General features: G+C 40.0%; 1 protein-coding gene across 18 annotated transcripts in view; it reads left to right on the top strand.

The window, feature by feature from the left end:
• LOC115426731 (protocadherin gamma-C5-like) overlaps window positions 1–20119 on the top strand; it is a 332740-nt gene that overhangs the window by 25506 nt on the left and 287115 nt on the right. Inside the window, exons 1-2 of one of the 18 annotated variants that reach the window (XM_030144925.1) lie at window positions 9467–11559; window positions 18344–18739. The exons of 12 other annotated variants lie outside the window; for them this stretch is intronic. In XM_030144925.1, the coding sequence (XP_030000785.1) occupies window positions 9568–11559; window positions 18344–18739 (2388 nt within the window). In that variant the 5' untranslated portion in view covers window positions 9467–9567. Of the gene's footprint in view, window positions 1–656; window positions 3154–4060; window positions 6520–9466; window positions 11560–16220; window positions 18740–20119 lie in introns of those variants that run through there. 5 more of the 18 variants (XM_030144938.1, XM_030144906.1, XM_030144917.1 and 2 more) reach the window with 5 other exon arrangements.

Here is a 20119-nt window from a genome sequence, read left to right as displayed (position 1 = left end):
TGAAACGTTTATTGTCATTTGAATCTTGCACAACTGAAATTATCTCACCATGTTACTGAAATACGCCGGCCAGAAGACATTAATTGTAGTGGCAGTTTTGTTTCATACTTACTCTTTGAGTATTGCTATTGGGAATAGAAATCCTTCACTTGTTTGATTTTTTATGTAGCTTTAATATAAACATGAGACTTTTTGCCACTCACCCACGTGTCTTGTTACATGTGTTGTTTTCTTATGGCTTTATTGAACACTGTCTACATTTGCCCATCGTGGTCAACTTTGTTTTGACTTTTTGTTGCTTGGAACTAATTATTTCTAAAATTCGTAGGTTGAATTCCGTTTCTTTTATTACCATATAGCTCGGTGAACCTTCACGTTAAGCTCTTTGTTGTTGTTTATCAAATTTTTGGGATATTTCTGGGATTTATCGAAGTTTTTTTTTTTTTTTCCATAAATGTGACACGTTTTATACGGTCAAGATATGTTATATAAGTTACTCTAAAACGTTTGTTGATCATCTCAAATCCTATTTCATGATAAATTGAGAAAGGACTCAGGGTGTCGCTGTTGACTGGTGGAATTTGAGTATCTCTCACTCCACCCACGCCTGCATACATATTAGCTCTCATTGTTAAAGACAGTCGGTTACTTCTTCCAATACATTTCATCTTGACAATGCTGGAGAGCGTTTGAATGTTTTTTTTCCTTGGATATATTTTATCATCTGTGTTCTGGATTAATATCGGTGAAGCTGGGATCATTTTTTGCGTCAAAATGGGAGACAAAGGATTCGCAGGGCTTTGCCTGATCTTCAGCTTCGCTTTTTTAACGCTTCCCTTCGTTTATGGAGATCTCAGTTATTCTATTCCTGAAGAGATGAAGCACAACTCTGCCGCTGGAAATATAGCAAAAGATCTAGGTATCACTCCAAGGAGCTTTTCTTCACGAAAGGCCCGACTTGATTTGGAAGGGACTCGTAAGCGATATTGTGATATCAACATGAATACCGGAGATTTGGTCACATTGGAAAGAATTGACAGAGAGAGCCTATGTGGACAGAAACCTTCCTGCGTTTTAAAAATAGATTTAGTTTTAGAAAATCCTCTAGAGGTCCATCGACTAAATCTGCACATTCAAGATATAAATGACAACTCGCCAAAATTCTTGGATAATTTAATAGAAATGGAAATCAGTGAGTCAGCGGACAAGGGTAACCGCTTCTCGATAGAAGAGGCCCATGATGCAGATATAGGTCAAAATGCTGTCCAGAGATACAGCCTGCAAAAGAACGATTACTTTATTCTGTCCGCTGAGAGTAATAAGGTTGAACTGCTCCTGGAAAATACACTCGATAGAGAGAAACAAAAAGAGATTAATTTGATTTTGACAGCTTTGGATGGTGGCTCTCCTCAGAGATCAGGTACCGTAGTCATACACATCACTGTACTGGATGCTAATGATAATGCCCCAGTGTTTAGTCAGTCCGTTTATAAAGCTACTCTGCCTGAAAATTCACCTCCAGATACCGTTGTGGTTCAAGTTCGTGCTAATGATGCCGATGAAGGAGTAAATGGAGATGTAACATATGACTTTGGTCATGTGTCGGATGACGATTTAAGTGTGTTCTCAATTGATCCTAAAAGTGGAGAAATTCGAGTGACTGGTGTGATTGACTTTGAAGAAAGGAATTCATTTGAAATGAGAGTGAAAGCTAAAGATGGTTTAGGCTTGACGTCATATGCTAAAGTGATAATAGATGTTATGGATATTAATGATAATGCTCCAGTGATTAATCTAAAGTCCTTGTCAAACCCCATACCAGAGAATGCGTCACCTGGTACAGAAGTTGGCATAATTAACGTTCAGGATAGTGATTCTGACAGTAACAGACAGGTACGCTGTTTCCTTCACCAAACTGTCCCCTTCAAATTAATTCCTTCTATTAAAAACTACTATTCTTTGGTGACCACAGAACAACTGGACCGTGAACTAGTGTCTGATTACAACATTACAATCACTGCCACTGACGAGGGTTCTCCACCTCTGTCCTCCTCTAAAACTGTTCAGTTATCTGTAGCCGACATCAATGACAACCCACCTGTGTTTGAGGAGCAGTCCTACAGCGCATATGTGACTGAAAATAACAAACCTGGATCCACTTTATGTTCCGTTACTGCTCGAGACCCCGACTGGAGACAAAACGGTACAGTGATTTATTCTCTGTTACCTGGTGAGGTGAACGGTGCCCCGGTGTCCTCCTATCTGTCTGTGAATGGAGACACGGGAGTGATCCACGCTGTGAGGTCTTTTGATTATGAACAGTTCAGGAGTTTTAAAGTCCACGTGATGGCCAGAGATAACGGTTCTCCTCCGCTCAGCAGCAACGTGACAGTCAGTGTGTTTGTATCTGATGTGAATGACAACTCTCCTCAGATACTGTACCCCACCCCTGAGGGAAAATCCTTCATGACTGAGCTGGTCCCCAAAGCTGCCCACGGAGGCTCTCTGGTGTCCAAAGTGATAGCTGTGGACGCGGACTCTGGACAGAACGCCTGGCTGTCCTATCAAATCGTCAAATCCACTGATCCTGGCCTCTTTACTATTGGACTCCACAGTGGAGAGATCAGGACACAGCGGGACATTTCTGAATCTGACAACATGAAACAGAACCTTATTGTGTCAGTGAAAGATAACGGACAGCCTCCTCTCTCTGCCACCTGTGCCATGTATTTACTTATTTCTGATAACTTGGCTGAAGTTCCAGAACTGAAAGACATTTCTTATGATGAGAAGAATTCGAAATTGACCTCTTACCTAATCATAGCGCTGGTGTCAGTTTCTACAGTTTTCCTTACATTCATCATCATCGTCATGGGTGTGAGGTTTTGTCGCAGGAGAAAGCCCAGACTGTTGTTTGATGGAGCAGTTGCAATCCCCAGTGCGTATTTGCCTCCAAATTACGCAGATGTTGATGGAACAGGAACTTTACGCAGCACTTACAATTATGACGCCTATTTGACAACAGGATCTAGAACCAGTGACTTTAAATTTGTGACATCTTATAATGATAACACGCTTCCCGCTGATGAGACTTTGAGGAAAAGTCCCTCAGACTTTGCTGATCCATTTGAAGACTTGGACTCGTCTATTGAGGTAGGCGACTTTCAAAATGCTGATTTTGACATACACAATTTTTGCCTCCTTAATAACTCTCTTAGCTATAAATATAGGTTTGGATGTTTCGTAGCTGTTGCAGTTAATTGCAAAATGGAGAGAAAAACAGTCCTACTCCAGTTTTTAAAATTACAGTGACATTTTATTGGTGTTAGCTGAAGTTATGTTCTTTTCTTCCAAATTAAAGTGATATTAAGGGTGTAATATGGTATTTAGTCATTTCCTTCCAGGAAGTCAAATATTTTGTCTGTCTATCCAGTCATTTCACCTACCTTGTCTTAATATCGAAATGAGAGAACAGTTAACCACGGCATAATGTTGTGTTCTTTTTATCTTCCTCTACGCATCTTTGCTCATTACTTTTTATATACGTATTGTTTTTTTAGAACGTCTCTGACCTCTAAACATAGTAACTGTTTAATACTCATAAGCATTATTTTTTTTTTAGATAAAATAGAAATCGGTAAAGATGACAATTGGGTGTACATATTTAGTTTACTTTGTATTGTGGAAAGCTCACAGAGTTTACACCATTGTCAGTTACTATGACACAATGAAATATTATATAATCTAACTTGTTCATTACGCAAGCAAACTAAGAGATGTGTTCAGATATCTTCTCAAACCCAGCAGCGCTGTCCATGGTGCTGAACGGGTTGTTTTCTGTACGCGCATACAGTAGTCAATCAACCTTTTATTTATTTTTTTCTGTTTACGTTTCGATAGTCAAATATATGGATACAGTTAATTTGTAAGTAAGGACAGGACCTGTTTGTCCATTACATATTGCGTTTGCAATATTCCAAAAGAACCCATGGGGTCGCTGTGCAATCACACATAGGAGAGTGATTTCCCCTCCCACCGCCAGTTTATCCAGGAGAAAACCATAGGGCAAATCCAGCATTGTCTGAATTTCACCAGTGCGTACGTTTTTATTCTCTTATATTTGGTGAAAAGATGGAACTCAAAGGATGTTCATTGCTAAGCTTCGTCTGCGGTTTTGCTGTTTTTGTTCACATCGCATTTGCAGATCTCAGCTATTCAGTTCCCGAGGAAATGAGACCGGGGGCCGTGGTTGGGAATATCGCTACGGATCTCGGCCTGGAATTAGGACAATTGTTCAATCGTAAAGCTCGTATAGATACCGACAAAAGCTACCAGAACTATTGTGATATTGATTTAAAAACGGGAAATTTGATCATACGACAAAGGATAGACAGAGAGGAGTTATGCGGAGAGAAGGTTTCGTGTATGCTTAAATTTGAATTGGTGCTGGAGAGCCCCTTGGAGCTTCACCGCATTGCATTGATCATCCAAGATGTAAACGACAATTCACCTGTTTTTCCAAAGGATGTTATGAAACTGGAAATAAGAGAGTCAGCCGACAAAGGAGCTCGATATCGTGTCAACGAAGCACATGACGTGGACACTGGTCAAAATGCTGTTCAACAATACATCTTACAAAAGAATGAGCATTTTGTTTTGTCTGTCCGTGATGATGGTGGATCTAAGAATGTGGAGCTGGTTTTAGACAAAGAGCTTGACCGTGAAAAGGAAAAGGAATTCAATTTTGTGTTAACTGCCGTCGATGGTGGCAACCCTCAAAGATCAGGTACTGCCCTCATACATGTGACTGTCTTGGATGCTAATGATAATGCACCAGTGTTTGATAAAGCTGTTTACAAAGCCAGTTTACCAGAGAACTCTGCCCCTGATACTGTTGTCCTGACTGTAAGTGCTACTGATGCAGATGAAGGGGTGAATGGAGAGGTGACCTATGAATTTAGTCGCATTTCAGAAAGGGCTAAATGGTGTTTTTCACTGAACAGTGAAACCGGAGAGATCAAAGTCATAGGACAACTTGATTATGAGACTGATTCTAAATATGAAATGCGCATAGATGCGAAAGATGGATATGGACTTTCATCTTACTCCAAACTTATGATAGATATCACCGATATAAATGACAATGCCCCTGTGATATATATGAAATCACTAATGAACCCCATACCTGAAAACCTGTCACCAGGTACTGAGGCGGGCATCATAAACGTGCAAGATAGAGACTCTGAAAATAACGGGCAAGTCCGCTGCTCCATTCAGCGAGGTGTCCCTTTTAAGTTAGTTCCTTCTATTAAAAACTACTATTCCCTGGTGACCACAGAACAACTGGACCGTGAACTAGTGTCTGATTACAACATTACAATCACTGCCACTGACGAGGGCTCTCCACCTCTGTCGTCCTCTAAAACTGTTCAGTTATCTGTAGCTGACATCAATGACAACCCACCTGTGTTTGAGGAGCAGTCCTACAGCGCATATGTGACTGAAAATAACAAACCTGGCTCCACTTTATGTGCCGTTACTGCTCGAGACCCCGACTGGAGACAAAACGGTACAGTGATTTATTCTCTGTTACCTGGTGAGGTGAACGGTGCCCCGGTGTCCTCCTATCTGTCTGTGAATGGAGACACGGGAGTGATCCACGCTGTGAGGTCGTTTGATTATGAACAGTTCAGGAGTTTTAAAGTCCACGTGATGGCCAGAGACAACGGTTCTCCTCCGCTCAGCAGCAACGTGACAGTCAGTGTGTTTGTATCTGATGTGAATGACAACTCTCCTCAGATACTGTACCCCACCCCGGAGGGAAACTCCTTCATGACCGAGCTGGTCCCCAAAGCTGCTCACGGAGGCTCTCTGGTGTCCAAAGTGATAGCTGTGGACGCGGACTCTGGACAGAACGCCTGGCTGTCCTATCAAATCGTCAAATCCACTGATCCTGGCCTCTTTACTATTGGACTCCACAGTGGAGAGATCAGGACACAGCGGGACATTTCTGAATCTGACAACATGAAACAGAACCTTATTGTGTCAGTGAAAGATAACGGACAGCCTCCTCTCTCTGCCACCTGTGCCATGTATTTACTTATTTCTGATAACTTGGCTGAGGTTCCAGAACTAAAGGACATTTCCTACAGTGAGAACAACTCCAAATTAACTTCCTATTTGATCATCGCACTGGTGTCAGTTTCTACAATTTTCCTTACTTTTATCATCATTACCCTGGGTGTGAGGTTTTGTCGTAGGAGAAAGCCCAGACTGTTATTTGATGGAGCTGTTGCAATCCCCAGCGCATATCTACCTCCAAATTACTCCGACGTCGACGGCACAGGAACTTTACGCAGCACTTACAATTATGACGCCTATTTGACCACAGGATCTAGAACCAGTGACTTCAAGTTTGTGACATCTTATAATGACAACACACTTCCAGCTGATCAGACTTTGAGGAAAAGTCCGACAGACTTTGTTGATCCGTTTGAAGATTTGGAATCGTCTGATGAGGTAAACACATCTTATTGCAAATGATGCCCTTTTGGCTTTTGTTGTTTGATGTTCATTTGCATAATGAATCTAAAGAAATATGAGTCTAAAACGATTTTTATCCATAGATTTTTTGTTTCATTAATGTATTTTGAGAGTCATTAGTTGTCTGAATACAAAGGCTAAGAATAGCACAGGTAAAATGAGTCTTGCATTTTAATTGGGGATAACTAGTCTTTCCATAAGTCACCATGGTAATACTCCTAATACACACGTCAAAAGTTATTGTCATTTTAGCCATTAATTGCTTATATAATTGTACTTGTCCTAATTACATTAGATGTGGTACTTCTAAGAAATGGAATACCATACCAGTATCAATAATAACACTTTAAAGGAAGTTTTGCAACTCATGCAAGTGAGGTTTTCTACACACAGTTGCATTATCATTGTTTTATGTCCGAGTAAACTGCTGTATTTGCCTGTGGGGTGAAACTTATGTTTCTCTTGTATTGGTGTGGATTAATCTTCAAACTCCAGGTCTGAATTTTTATTTTCTTTGCTGTGTTTGATAAGTTTATACATTTGTTGTCAGTTATACATGAGCTGATTTCAGTTTAAAGAATATTTTAAAAATGTAGCTGATACTTGAAAAACTATAAGTTATACGCCACTATTGCATAGAAATTATTTTCAGGACGCATGGTTGAAACATTAAAACATTTGTTGTTGCACTTATGGTGGATAGTGAAGAATTTGAATACATTGTACTGTCTCTATACAGTAATTATATGACCTGGGAATGTGCTTTTTCTTGGGTGCAGTATTGGGAGAAAGCATTGGTAAGCCTTCAGTAAGCTGTTTGTTTTGCTACCTTTATTATATTTATGCATAGAGATGTGTATTACCATGGTTCAGGGGAGTAGAGACCTGTACAGATCTTGGTCTTCAGCTGAGAAGTTATCTTAATGGAAGATCCATGTTGTTTTTGCAGTAGCTCGTATAAAGCACTGTAATATAAATATAGGTATCGAGGATTGAATTACGGTGGAGAAGTCGATCATTTGTGGCAAGGAAAGAATCATATGTGTTGACCACTGTTTTTGGTGTAAATCATTAGGTGCAAGAAATACATATCTGAAATCCTTGATCTAACCCCATACCTGAGAGTGATTAATGTCATACAGGTGGGGACTGTTAATGGTCAAAGTAAACACTCCTGCAGTAACAGACAAATGTGCTTGTTCATTCATCAGCACATCCAGATTCAGTTCAACGGTTTCAATTAAATTGGGTCTTGTGGATTTCTTTAAAACACTGTGTACATCAGCACCGCAGTCATTTTTTTTTTTCTGTTTTCATTTTCATTTTAATGTACTATCCACAAAAACATGCTTGCTATGTTTTGTATGTTACACCTCCCTTTTTGTTTAAAATAAAGAGTATCAGGGAATTAACAACTTATAGAGATACATTCTTTAGAGCAACATGTATTATAACTTAGACACATGCATACTGTGATTACTTCTTTGAGTCGCAAATGAAATACCATAAAACTAAACTGATCTAGAATGACCCGGTTCCTCTCTCCACATTTATGCAAGTAATAGTGCAATGATTGAATGTGTGCTTTATGATAAAATAAATAGCTTTACATTGGTCCTGAAACAGAGTTGCAGTATGAGTGGTAATCCACTGGAGTACACTTGTGTATGGAACTGTCCATGGTACTTGTTTGATGGAGCAGTTGCAATCCCCAGTGCTTATCTGCCACCAAATTATGCAGATGTTGATGGCACAGGAACTTTACACAGTGCTTATAATTACGACGCCTATTTGACAACAGGATCTAGAACAAGTGACTTTTAGTTTGTCTCATCTTGTAATGACAACATACTTCCTGCTGACCAGACACTCAGGAAAAGCTTGGATGATTTCACTGAGGAGTTTTTTCCACCAGACAAGTTCCTTGAGGTAGACTAAATAGATTTTCACTCATCTGGCATGTGACAATTCTGCCCCCCCCCCCCTTTTTTTTATCTACTTCATATACTTTGCTTCATTCTTAACAACTTCATTGACACTGTAGTATCAAATATATGTCTCTATATTTAATATAGACAGGTAGTAACCGAGAGCACTGACAGCCTCATGAAAAGTTATTGTACTTGCTGTGGCCATGCCTTTCATTTTTCTGACTTTTACAAATAGGAGTCTTCCATTTTTCATTTGTTTCCAAAATACATATGTTACATTTAAGGATTGCAAGGGAAAACAGGATGTTGAAACTAGTTTGGTTCATTCCCAATGACTAGGGGACTATTATTGGTTTTGGACGAATATTATTTTCTTTAGAGCCTTTGAAAATAAATCACATGTCGTTTTTACAGTGACATGGCGTGTTTCATGAGCCGTTTTACTTCGTTCTTAGGGACATTCAACTCCCTGACTACAAGGGTTCGTCTAATACCAGTAAACCTGAAGGTAGTAGTATTATTAACAGAAGTCATAATTTCCTATTATAGTATATTGAATAAACGTGACAAAATCATATTAAGGTGGATTTCTGATAATCACAATTGGCTTGAAGGTATGGTATGATCATTAAGTAAAAACTTCTATTTTGTGGAATTCATCACCACATTTTTACCGCACTCTTAAATAGTACACGACACTAAGATTATTGATTCACACGTTAATACACGAGCGCTGTCCTTGGTGCTGAATGTTTTTGTTTTCTCTTGCAATACTCGATCAATGCCCATAAACTTATTTTAGGTTGAGTGTCAACAGTGAAATTCATTATTGCTGTTAGGATTTTCGGTTTTATACTTGTCCATCACTTTTTTTTTTTTTTTAATGTGTAATAATTAAAATGAACCCACGGGGTCGCTGTGCCGCTGCACATAGAAGGGGCTAAATTTCTCCACCCATTATTAGATGAACAATCCTTGCAGTTAAACCAGAGCTGTATTGTTATAGGAGCGACATACCGCAAGACTACAATTGTCTTTTAATTTTACCAGTGTCTACGAATATTTTCGTGATCTTGGCAAACATCGGGAGGAAATGGAATTAAAACTGGATTCATTGCTAAGCTGCTTCTGCGGCTTTGTTCTCATCCTTCACAACGCATTTGCAGATCTCAGCTATTCTGTTCCCGAGGAAATGAGACCAGGAGCCGTGGTTGGAAATATAGCCAAGGATCTCGGCCTGGAAGTAGGGAAATTGCTTACTCGTAAAGCCCGTATCGATACTGACAAAAGCTACCAGAACTATTGTGACATTGATCTAAAATCGGGAAATTTAGTAGTCAGGGAAAGGATCGACAGAGAAGAGATATGCGGAGAGAAGGTTTCGTGTATGCTTAAATTTGAATTAGTGCTGGAGAGCCCATTGGAGCTTCACCGCGTCTCACTGATCGTGCAGGATGTTAACGACAATTCACCTGTTTTTCCGAAAGATGTCATGAAACTGGAAATAAGAGAGTCAGCTGTCAAAGGAGCTCGATATCGTGTCAGCGAAGCGCATGATGCGGACATCGGACAAAATACTGTAAAGCAATACATCTTACAAAAGAATGAGCATTTTGTTTTGTCTGTCCGTGATGATGGTGGATCTAAGAATGTGGAGCTGGTTTTAGACAAAGAGCTTGACCGTGAAAAGGAACGGGAATTCAATTTTGTGTTAACTGCCGTCGATGGTGGCAACCCTCAAAGATCAGGTACTGCCCTCATACATGTGACTGTCTTGGATGCTAATGATAATGCGCCAGTGTTTGATAAAGCTGTTTACACAGCTAGTTTACCAGAGAACTCTGCCCCTGATACTGTTGTCCTGACTGTAAGTGCCACGGATGCAGATGAAGGGGTGAATGGAGAGGTGACCTATGAATTCAGCCGCATTTCAGAAAGGGCTAAACGGTGTTTTTCACTGAACAGTGAAACCGGAGAGATCAAAGTCATAGGACAACTTGATTATGAGACAGATCCCAAATATGAAATGCGCATTGAGGCGAAAGATGGATATGGACTTTCATCTGATTCAAAAGTAATGATAGATATCACTGATATAAATGACAATATTCCAATTATACATTTGAAATCACTGAGCAACCCTGTGGCAGAAAACATGCCGCCTGGTACAGAGGTGGGAATCATAAACGTCCAGGATAGAGACTCAGAGAATAACGGACAGGTCCGCTGTACCATACAGCAAGGCACACCTTTTAAATTGATCCCTTCAATTAAAAACTATTATTCTCTTGTAACCACAGAAAAATTGGATCGTGAACTAGTGTCTGATTACAACATTACAATCATTGCCACTGACGAGGGCTCTCCACCTCTGTCGTCCTCTAAAACTGTTCAGTTATCTGTAGCTGACATCAATGACAACCCACCTGTGTTTGAGGAGCAGTCCTACAGCGCATATGTGACTGAAAATAACAAACCTGGCTCCACTTTATGTTCCGTGACTGCTCGAGACCCCGACTGGAGACAAAACGGTACAGTGATTTATTCTTTGTTACCTGGTGAGGTGAACAGTGCCCTGGTGTCCTCCTATCTGTCTGTGAATGGAGACACGGGAGTGATCCACGCTGTGAGGTCGTTTGATTATGAACAGTTCAAGAGTTTTAAAGTCCACGTGATGGCCAGAGATAACGGTTCTCCTCCGCTCAGCAGCAACGTGACAGTCAGTGTGTTTATATCTGATGTGAATGACAACTCTCCTCAGATACTGTACCCCACCCCGGAGGGAAACTCCTTCATGACTGAGCTGGTCCCCAAAGCTGCCCACGGAGGCTCTCTAGTGTCTAAAGTGATAGCTGTGGACGCGGATTCTGGGCAGAACGCCTGGCTGTCTTATCAAATAGTCAAATCCACTGATCCTGGCCTTTTTACTATTGGACTCCACAGTGGAGAGATCAAGACACAGCGGGACATTTCTGAATCTGACAACATGAAACAGAACCTTATTGTGTCAGTGAAAGATAACGGACAGCCTCCTCTCTCTGCCACCTGTGCCATGTATTTACTTATTTCTGATAACTTGGCTGAGGTTCCAGAGCTAAAGGATGTTTCTTACAATGAAAACAGTTCTAAATTGACAACTTATTTGATTATTGCTTTGGTTTCCGTCTCAACCTTTTTCTTGACCTTCATCATTATCATACTGGGTGTGAGGTTTTGTCGCAGGAGAAAGCCCAGACTGTTGTTTGATGGAGCAGTTGCAATCCCCAGCGCTTATCTGCCTCCTAATTACGCTGATGTTGATGGAACAGGAACTTTACGCAGCACTTACAATTATGACGCCTATTTGACAACAGGATCCAGAACAAGTGATTTTAAGTTTGTTTCATCATACAATGACAACACCCTGCCTGCAGGAGAGACGTTAAAAAAAAGTCCAACAGACTTTCTGGACGCTTTTAACGATTGTGACGAGGTAAGATTTTTTTTTTTTTTCATACGTTCATTTCTTTCTTTTTTTTTTTTTTATCAGATATAGTTACCACATGACTAATTTAAAGGGGAGGTGGTGGGGTGTCAAATGATTCTGTACCATGTTTTTGTTTTTTTTTTTAAACCTCAAGAAAATCTGATTGTGTTGATCCATATTTCTGCATTCAATCACAAAGTATATGATTTCATAGTGATAGTAAGAGTCACAACCTTAAGACCTTGATACTTAACCTTAAAACCTTGATACTTTAGTTCACATTTCCTTATGTAACATAACTGTTTATCTCAAGCACATTCACCCTTCTCAGACATCGATTGTACCTTTTCAACATGAACATGCCGTTTGTTTCTCTTTAGGTATCTTTTACTTTTTTAACAGAATTTGTAGGTGACTAGATTTTTTTCAACACATAGTTTGAGTTATCAGTGCAGATAATTTAAAAGGCAGGTGAGACTGGATTGCACATAAAGTTGCTCTAAGTAATACTGACTGCAATCAGTTTATGGTTGACAGTCATATTTACAAACACATTTGCTTACTGAAATAGTTGCCTGGGATGCTGGAATGTAATAGGGCGATGACAGTTATACTTGTAGTTTTCAAACTATCCGTTTATATGTCTCTTGTTTAAAAATATAGAAATATTCTGCAATTTATATATGTTTTCTTTTGGATTAAAAATAGGCCTTTTTTCATTTCAGATAAAAAACAAAACAAAACTGTGTCTGTTGAAAGTGTTCAGTTTTGATCTGAAATACCGTTGCAACCGTAAACGACTTTAATTCCCTTACTCAGTTTTTTGAAATGGCACGATGTTTTGACTTAAGATGAAAGTTGCATTCATGGATCTTGGATTGGAATGTCAGTTTAAGGTGATGACTGCAGGTTTTGTTGTAATGTGTGTTTGTGTGCGTGTGTGCGTCTAAAACACTACTGCGTGTTTAATATAAGCTGTATCAGATATTGCTCTTCTTTTCTGCACTAACTGGGAAGAAGTCAGTGCATGCCACGTACCTCACCGCGTCATGCTTTAGCATAAACACACCGTGTCGCTGTCTACCAGTTTTCTAGAAATAGGCAGTGCTGCATATTACAAGATCTCCTCCCATTGCTCCTTCTATGTGTTTGTCTATTCAATAGTCTACGTGCATGAGCTGTGACATTATGGTGCTGATTTCTGGATTTGAATTTGCCGTGTTTTATTCATCCTAAGTGCTTTTGGGAGTGACACAAAACTACATAATTTTGTCTTTTAGTGGATATTTGACGTTTGGAATAATGGAAGCCAAAGGATTTTCAAAGCTTGGACTCATAACCCGCTTTATCCTCTTTCTGTTTGCGATGAAGACAATATCTGCCGAGGTGAGCTATTCTATCCCGGAGGAGATGAAACCAGGCACTGTAATTGGGAATATCGCCAAGGATCTTGGTCTTGATGTAAATACATTGGCAACCCGCAAGGCCCGCATTGATTCCGAAGAGAATAACGAAAGATTTTCTGTTATACATTTGATAAACGGAGATCTGAGTGTTGCTGAGCGACTCGACAGAGAGTCTCTTTGTGGTACTAAACCATCGTGCATCCTAACCCAGGAGCTTGTGCTGGAAAATCCTTTAGAATTACATCGTCTAAATTTGCACATTCAGGACATCAATGACAACAATCCGCAATTCAAAAGAGAAATAATTAGAATGGAAATAAGCGAGTCAGCAGAAAAAGGTACTCGTTTCTCCATAGAAGAAGCACACGACGCAGATATCGGTCAGAATTCTGTTCAGAAGTACAGCCTACAAAATAATAACAATTTTATTTTGATGATTGACGCGAACAAAGTTGAATTAGTTCTAGAAAATAAACTTGATCGAGAGACACAGCAAGAGATTCTTTTGTCTCTAACGGCAGCTGATGGAGGTTCTCCACAGCGATCGGGAACAGTAATGATTCAGGTCACTGTACTGGATGCTAATGATAACGCCCCAGTGTTTACCCAGACAGTTTATAAAGCCTCTCTTCCTGAAAACTCCCCCCTTGATACTGTAGTGGTTATAGTAAGTGCCACTGATGCAGATGATGGGATGAATGGCGAAGTGACCTATGACTTTGGTCACGTTTCAGAGACAGATGAAAAGATCTTTTCGATTGACGGTAAAACTGGAGAAATAAAAGTAATTGGTAACACTGATTTTGAAAAGAAAAAGGCGTTCGAACTGCGAGTCATGGCTAAAGATGGACTTGGATTAAGTTCTTATGCTAAAGTTTACATAGACTTAACGGATGTAAATGATAACCCTCCCATAATACATTTAAAATCTGTTACCAACCCCATACCTGAGAACGCATCACCTGGTACAGAGGTGGGCATCATAAATGTACAAGATAGAGACTCTGAGAATAATAAACAGGTCCGCTGTTCCATTCAACAAGGTGTCCCTTTTAAGTTAGTCCCTTCAATTAAAAATTACTTTTCGCTGGTGACCACAGAACAACTGGACCGTGAACTAGTGTCTGATTACAACATTACAATCACTGCCACTGACGAGGGCTCTCCACCTCTGTCCTCCTCGAAAACTGTTCAGTTATCTGTAGCTGACATCAATGACAACCCACCTGTGTTTGAGGAGCAGTCCTACAGCGCATATGTGACTGAAAATAACAAACCTGGATCCACTTTATGTTCTGTTAGTGCTCGAGACCCCGACTGGAGACAAAACGGTACAGTGATTTATTCTCTGTTACCTGGTGAGGTGAACGGTGCCCCGGTGTCCTCCTATCTGTCTGTGAATGGAGACACGGGAGTGATCCACGCTGTGAGGTCTTTTGATTATGAGCAGTTCAGGAGTTTTAAAGTCCACGTGATGGCCAGAGATAACGGTTCTCCTCCGCTCAGCAGCAACGTGACAGTCAGTGTGTTTGTATCAGATGTGAATGACAACTCTCCTCAGATACTGTATCCCACCCCGGAGGGAAACTCCTTCATGACTGAGCTGGTCCCCAAAGCTGCCCACGGAGGCTCTCTGGTGTCCAAAGTGATAGCTGTGGACGCGGACTCTGGACAGAACGCTTGGCTGTCCTATCAAATAGTCAAATCCACTGATCCTGGCCTTTTTACTATTGGACTCCACAGTGGAGAGATCAGGACACAGCGGGACATTTCTGAATCTGACAACATGAAACAGAACCTTATTGTGTCAGTGAAAGATAACGGACATCCTCCTCTTTCTGCCACCTGTGCCATGTATTTACTTATTTCTGATAACTTGGCTGAGGTTCCAGAACTGAAGGACATTTCTTATGATGAGAAGAATTCTAAGTTGACCTCATACCTCATCATAGCGCTGGTGTCAGTTTCTACAATTTTCCTTACCTTTATCATCATCGTCATGGGTGTGAGGTTTTGTCGTAGGAGAAAGCCCAGACTGTTGTTTGATGGAGCAGTTGCAATCCCCAGTGCTTATCTCCCTCCAAATTACGCAGATGTTGATGGAACCGCAACTTTACGCAGCAATTACAATTATGACGCCTACTTGACAACAGGATCTAGAACCAGTGACTTTAAGTTCGTCTCTTCTTACAATGACAACACACTTCTTGCTGACCAAACTCTGAGGAAAAGCCCCACCGATTTTGCTGTGGCATTTGAAGATTCTCCAGAGCCTGCAGAGGTAGGCGAATGCGCTTTTTTCAAACAGTCATTGGAAAACATATAATGCATTGTAGCACATACTATGAAAGCTTTGCCAAAGGACTAAATATTATTTGCTTATTTTTGTGGTTAAAATAACGTTTTTGCTTTTTTCTTTTGTGGAGTGAGTTGTATTGAAAATTTGAGTTTCGAAAAAATATTGTGCTTGTGGTTTACCTTCAGCTCACGTTTGGTCAGCAGACCGCTGCGCATTTGTTAGCGACGCACGTTCCGTCATGTGAGTTTCTGTCCATGGTACTGAAACAACCTGGCCTTCATTGATGTTCAGTTACTGTTCTGAGATACAGCTTATTTACAGCGTAAACACACACGGGATTTTACAACCAATTTGATAACCTCATGTTTCTCAGTGCTTTTTCCACTTATATCTTGTAATATTCATTAGATTTGCTTACAGTCTGCAATTAGTTTTTTTTTTTTCACCATAAAACAATATTAAATCTACTGTAATACCCCTGCTTCACTCACAGCGTCGCTATGAGCCAACTTTACTCGGTGGTGCTGTCGTGTTAGTCGTGTACTTAACCATTTCCAAATCAGCAGAGACTGCCCTTTTGTGAGAGCTGTACCGTTTGCGAGTGGATTTCTGATACTGTCTGAACGAGATTTCAGTTTGTCTGGTAATTTACATGTATTGAGTGCGTTTGAAGTGGCCCTGGTCCTTCAGGAAAATGGGATTTAATGGATTTTCGAAGATCAGCCCGGTTCTTTACTTTGGAGTATTTCTTCTGACGCTGCATGGCGCCTGTGGAGACGTATCTTATTCTATTCCAGAGGAGATGAAAAGTGGATCAGTTTTTGGAAATATAGCGAAAGATCTTGGACTTGAAATGGGCATGCTATCTGCTCGAAGGGCTCGTATTGATGCAGACGGGAACAGCAAACGTTACTGTGATATTAATCTGAGTACTGGAGACATCTTTGTTGCCGAAAGGATTGACAGAGAGGGGCTTTGTGGTAAAAAAGCGTCTTGTGTTTTAAAGCATGAACTAGTCTTGGAGGAACCATTAGAGCTGCATCGTATTAGTGTTCACATTCAAGATATCAATGATAATTCGCCACAGTTTAAAAAGAGTATAATAAAATTCGAAATTCATGAATCTGCAACCAAAGGGAGTCGCTTTCGGTTAGATGAGGCCCATGATGCAGATATCGGACAAAACGCAATTCAGGGTTATAGTATCGAGGCAAATGAATACTTCAGATTAAACATAAATTCAAAAAGTGGAGGAGGAAAATACAGTGAGCTAATTTTGGAGAAAGAGCTGGACAGAGAGCAACAACAAGAGCTAAAAATTGTGCTCGTTGCAACTGACGGAGGCACGCCTCAGAGATCCGGGACTGCTGTGATTCACGTTACAGTACTGGATGCTAATGACAACGCTCCGGTGTTTGAAAAACCGATTTATAAAGCCAGTCTACCAGAAAACGCTCCTATAGATACTGTAGTAATCACAGTACACGCAACTGACGCAGATGAGGGAGTCAATGGAGATGTCACATATGAATTTGATCATATTTCAGATGAAAGTAATAGCGTGTTTTCTCTTGATCAGTCATCTGGTGAAGTGAGAGTGAGTGGATCAATAGATTATGAGGAGCTCACTACTTATGAAATGCAAATTACAGCCAAAGATGGTCTCGGATTAGTGTCCTCATGTACATTAATAATTGACATAACGGATATCAATGATAACGCGCCTGTGACATCTATTAAGTCCTTGAAAAACCCCATACCCGAAGACACCCCTCCTGGTACTGAGGTGGGCATTATTAACGTTCAGGATAGAGACTCTGACAGTGACGGACAGGTTCGCTGCTTCATTCAGCAACATGTTCCTTTTAAATTAATTTCTTCCCTAAAAAACTATTATTCTCTTGTAACCACAGAACAACTGGACCGTGAACTAGTGTCTGATTACAACATTACAATCACTGCCACTGACGAGGGCTCTCCACCTCTGTCCTCCTCGAAAACTGTTCAGTTATCTGTAGCTGACATCAATGACAACCCACCTGTGTTTGAGGAGCAGTCCTACAGCGCATATGTGACTGAAAATAACAAACCTGGCTCCACTTTATGTTCCGTTGCCGCTCGAGACCCGGACTGGAGACAAAACGGTACAGTGATTTATTCTCTGTTACCTGGTGAGGTGAACGGTGCCCCGGTGTCCTCCTATCTGTCTGTGAATGGAGACACGGGAGTGATCCACGCTGTGAGGTCGTTTGATTATGAACAGTTCAGGAGTTTTAAAGTCCACGTGATGGCCAGAGATAACGGTTCTCCTCCGCTCAGCAGCAACGTAACAGTCAGTGTGTTTGTATCTGATGTGAATGACAACTCTCCTCAGATACTGTACCCCACCCCGGAGGGAAACTCCTTCATGACTGAGCTGGTCCCCAAAGCTGCCCACGGAGGCTCTCTGGTGTCCAAAGTGATAGCTGTGGACGCAGACTCTGGACAGAACGCCTGGCTGTCCTATCAAATAGTCAAATCCACTGATCCTGGCCTTTTTACTATTGGACTCCACAGTGGAGAGATCAGGACACAGCGGGACATTTCTGAATCTGACAACATGAAACAGAACCTTATTGTGTCAGTGAAAGATAACGGACAGCCTCCTCTCTCTGCCACCTGTGTCATGTATTTACTTATTTCTGATAACTTGGCTGAGGTTCCAGAACTGAAAGACATTTCTTATGATGAGAAGAATTCCAAGCTGACTTCCTATCTAATAATTGCACTGGTTTCTGTGTCCACATTCTTTCTAACATTCATCATCGTCGTCATGGGTGTGAGGTTTTGTCGTAGGAGAAAGCCCAGACTGTTGTTTGATGGAGCAGTTGCAATCCCCAGTGGTTATTTTCCTCCAAATTATGCAGATGTTGATGGAACAGGAACTTTACGCAGCGCTTACAATTATGACGCCTATTTGACAACAGGATCTAGAACCAGTGACTTTAAGTTTGTTTCATCCTACAATGACAACACACTTCCCGCTGACCAGACCATTAAAAAAAGTCCAACAGACTTTGGTGAACCGTTTGGAGACTGCGATACATCACCTGGGGTGAGAAAATCAATTTTTATCCTTTATTGTTTTCAGTTTTTCTTACGTATTATTATTTTATTTTATTTTACTTTTTTTAACTATTCACGTCATGCACATGTATATTCAACGGTCAGGATTTCACTTGAAGTTTTGTTTAGCTGATTTAAGTCAACGATTCCCTTTTTCTCCAGTGATACACATTTGGGCAGTGTATAATAGATGTAAATATTTAGTGTGCACTATGCAATTTCAGCTTCTGATTTCATCTCATTCAACATTGCACACTCAGAACTGCCTTGCACCAGTGTGGATCTCTATAAGGATATATAATAGGCATTGCTGTTTGCTGCTGCTTTGGTTTCTTTTTATTTATTTATTTTTTGTTCGATTCTTAAATGATCTTCTGTCATTACTCACAGGTATATCACCATATTTTCCCATAAAAAAAGACAGTTTGGTATGATTGTAAGATTGTCTTTAGTAGTTGAAAGAATTTAGTTTGTTAGTAAATGTGATTTTGTGTAATACATTCTTGCTTCAGGTGACATTGATATATACTAACCAAACCATTTTTGCTGGTTATCTCAACTGGTCTTAGATAGAACTTTAAGGATCTAGTATACAACATAACTACAATTAATCTGTATTTTCAGTGAATGAAACACAGTGTTAGTTTGGACTATTTCTTAATGCTGCATGGTAATAACTATGCAATTCTACTTTAAATAGTGTATCAAACTTGTGTAATGTCCTGAATGAACATATTTCATTTCACTTTGAAGACATTAAATATGATATGAACACAAGTTATTACCTTGATTTTGGGTTTATATTTAAACTTTAATAAGGAAATTTATCGAGGCAACTTATTAAACAAGGTCAAATACATATACATATGTTCCACAGTGAGTATGTCCAAACATGTGGTGTACTGTAAATATGTGATTATTTTAAGGCAGTACTTTCACACCACCATGCTTATCTGTGTTGAAACTGTAATCGCTTCCCTGACTCTGATTTGCTAATTGGATTTATGTTTGTATGAATAGGGTACTCTAACTATCAATTAATGAGAAGGCTGAATAATTGCTATTTAGTATTAATTAATCTTCTTCCACTTAGCTATGGTGTAAGGCATACTTTAAATATGTGTTTTGTCATACTTATGTTCAACTATTTTTCTTTGTAAAGTTTCACCTTTAAAAGTTGTGGGGTTCACTATTTTTTTTTAATCATCAAAAATAATTATGAGAAAGACTTTCTCTGCTGACTGTCACATCATTTAGGTTATTTTAGACAACTTACATTACAGGTAAAACGTTAGTCTTTGTATAATTGTGTAACTTAAACCTAGACTTAATGGCTGGATCAGTGACAAAAATATAGAGGCCATGTACT

The sequence above is a fragment of the Sphaeramia orbicularis genome, chromosome 10 (genome assembly GCF_902148855.1).
Source record: "Sphaeramia orbicularis chromosome 10, fSphaOr1.1, whole genome shotgun sequence".
Taxonomy (NCBI): Eukaryota; Metazoa; Chordata; class Actinopteri; order Kurtiformes; family Apogonidae; genus Sphaeramia; species Sphaeramia orbicularis.
This window is presented reverse-complemented; position numbering and strand designations above follow the sequence as displayed.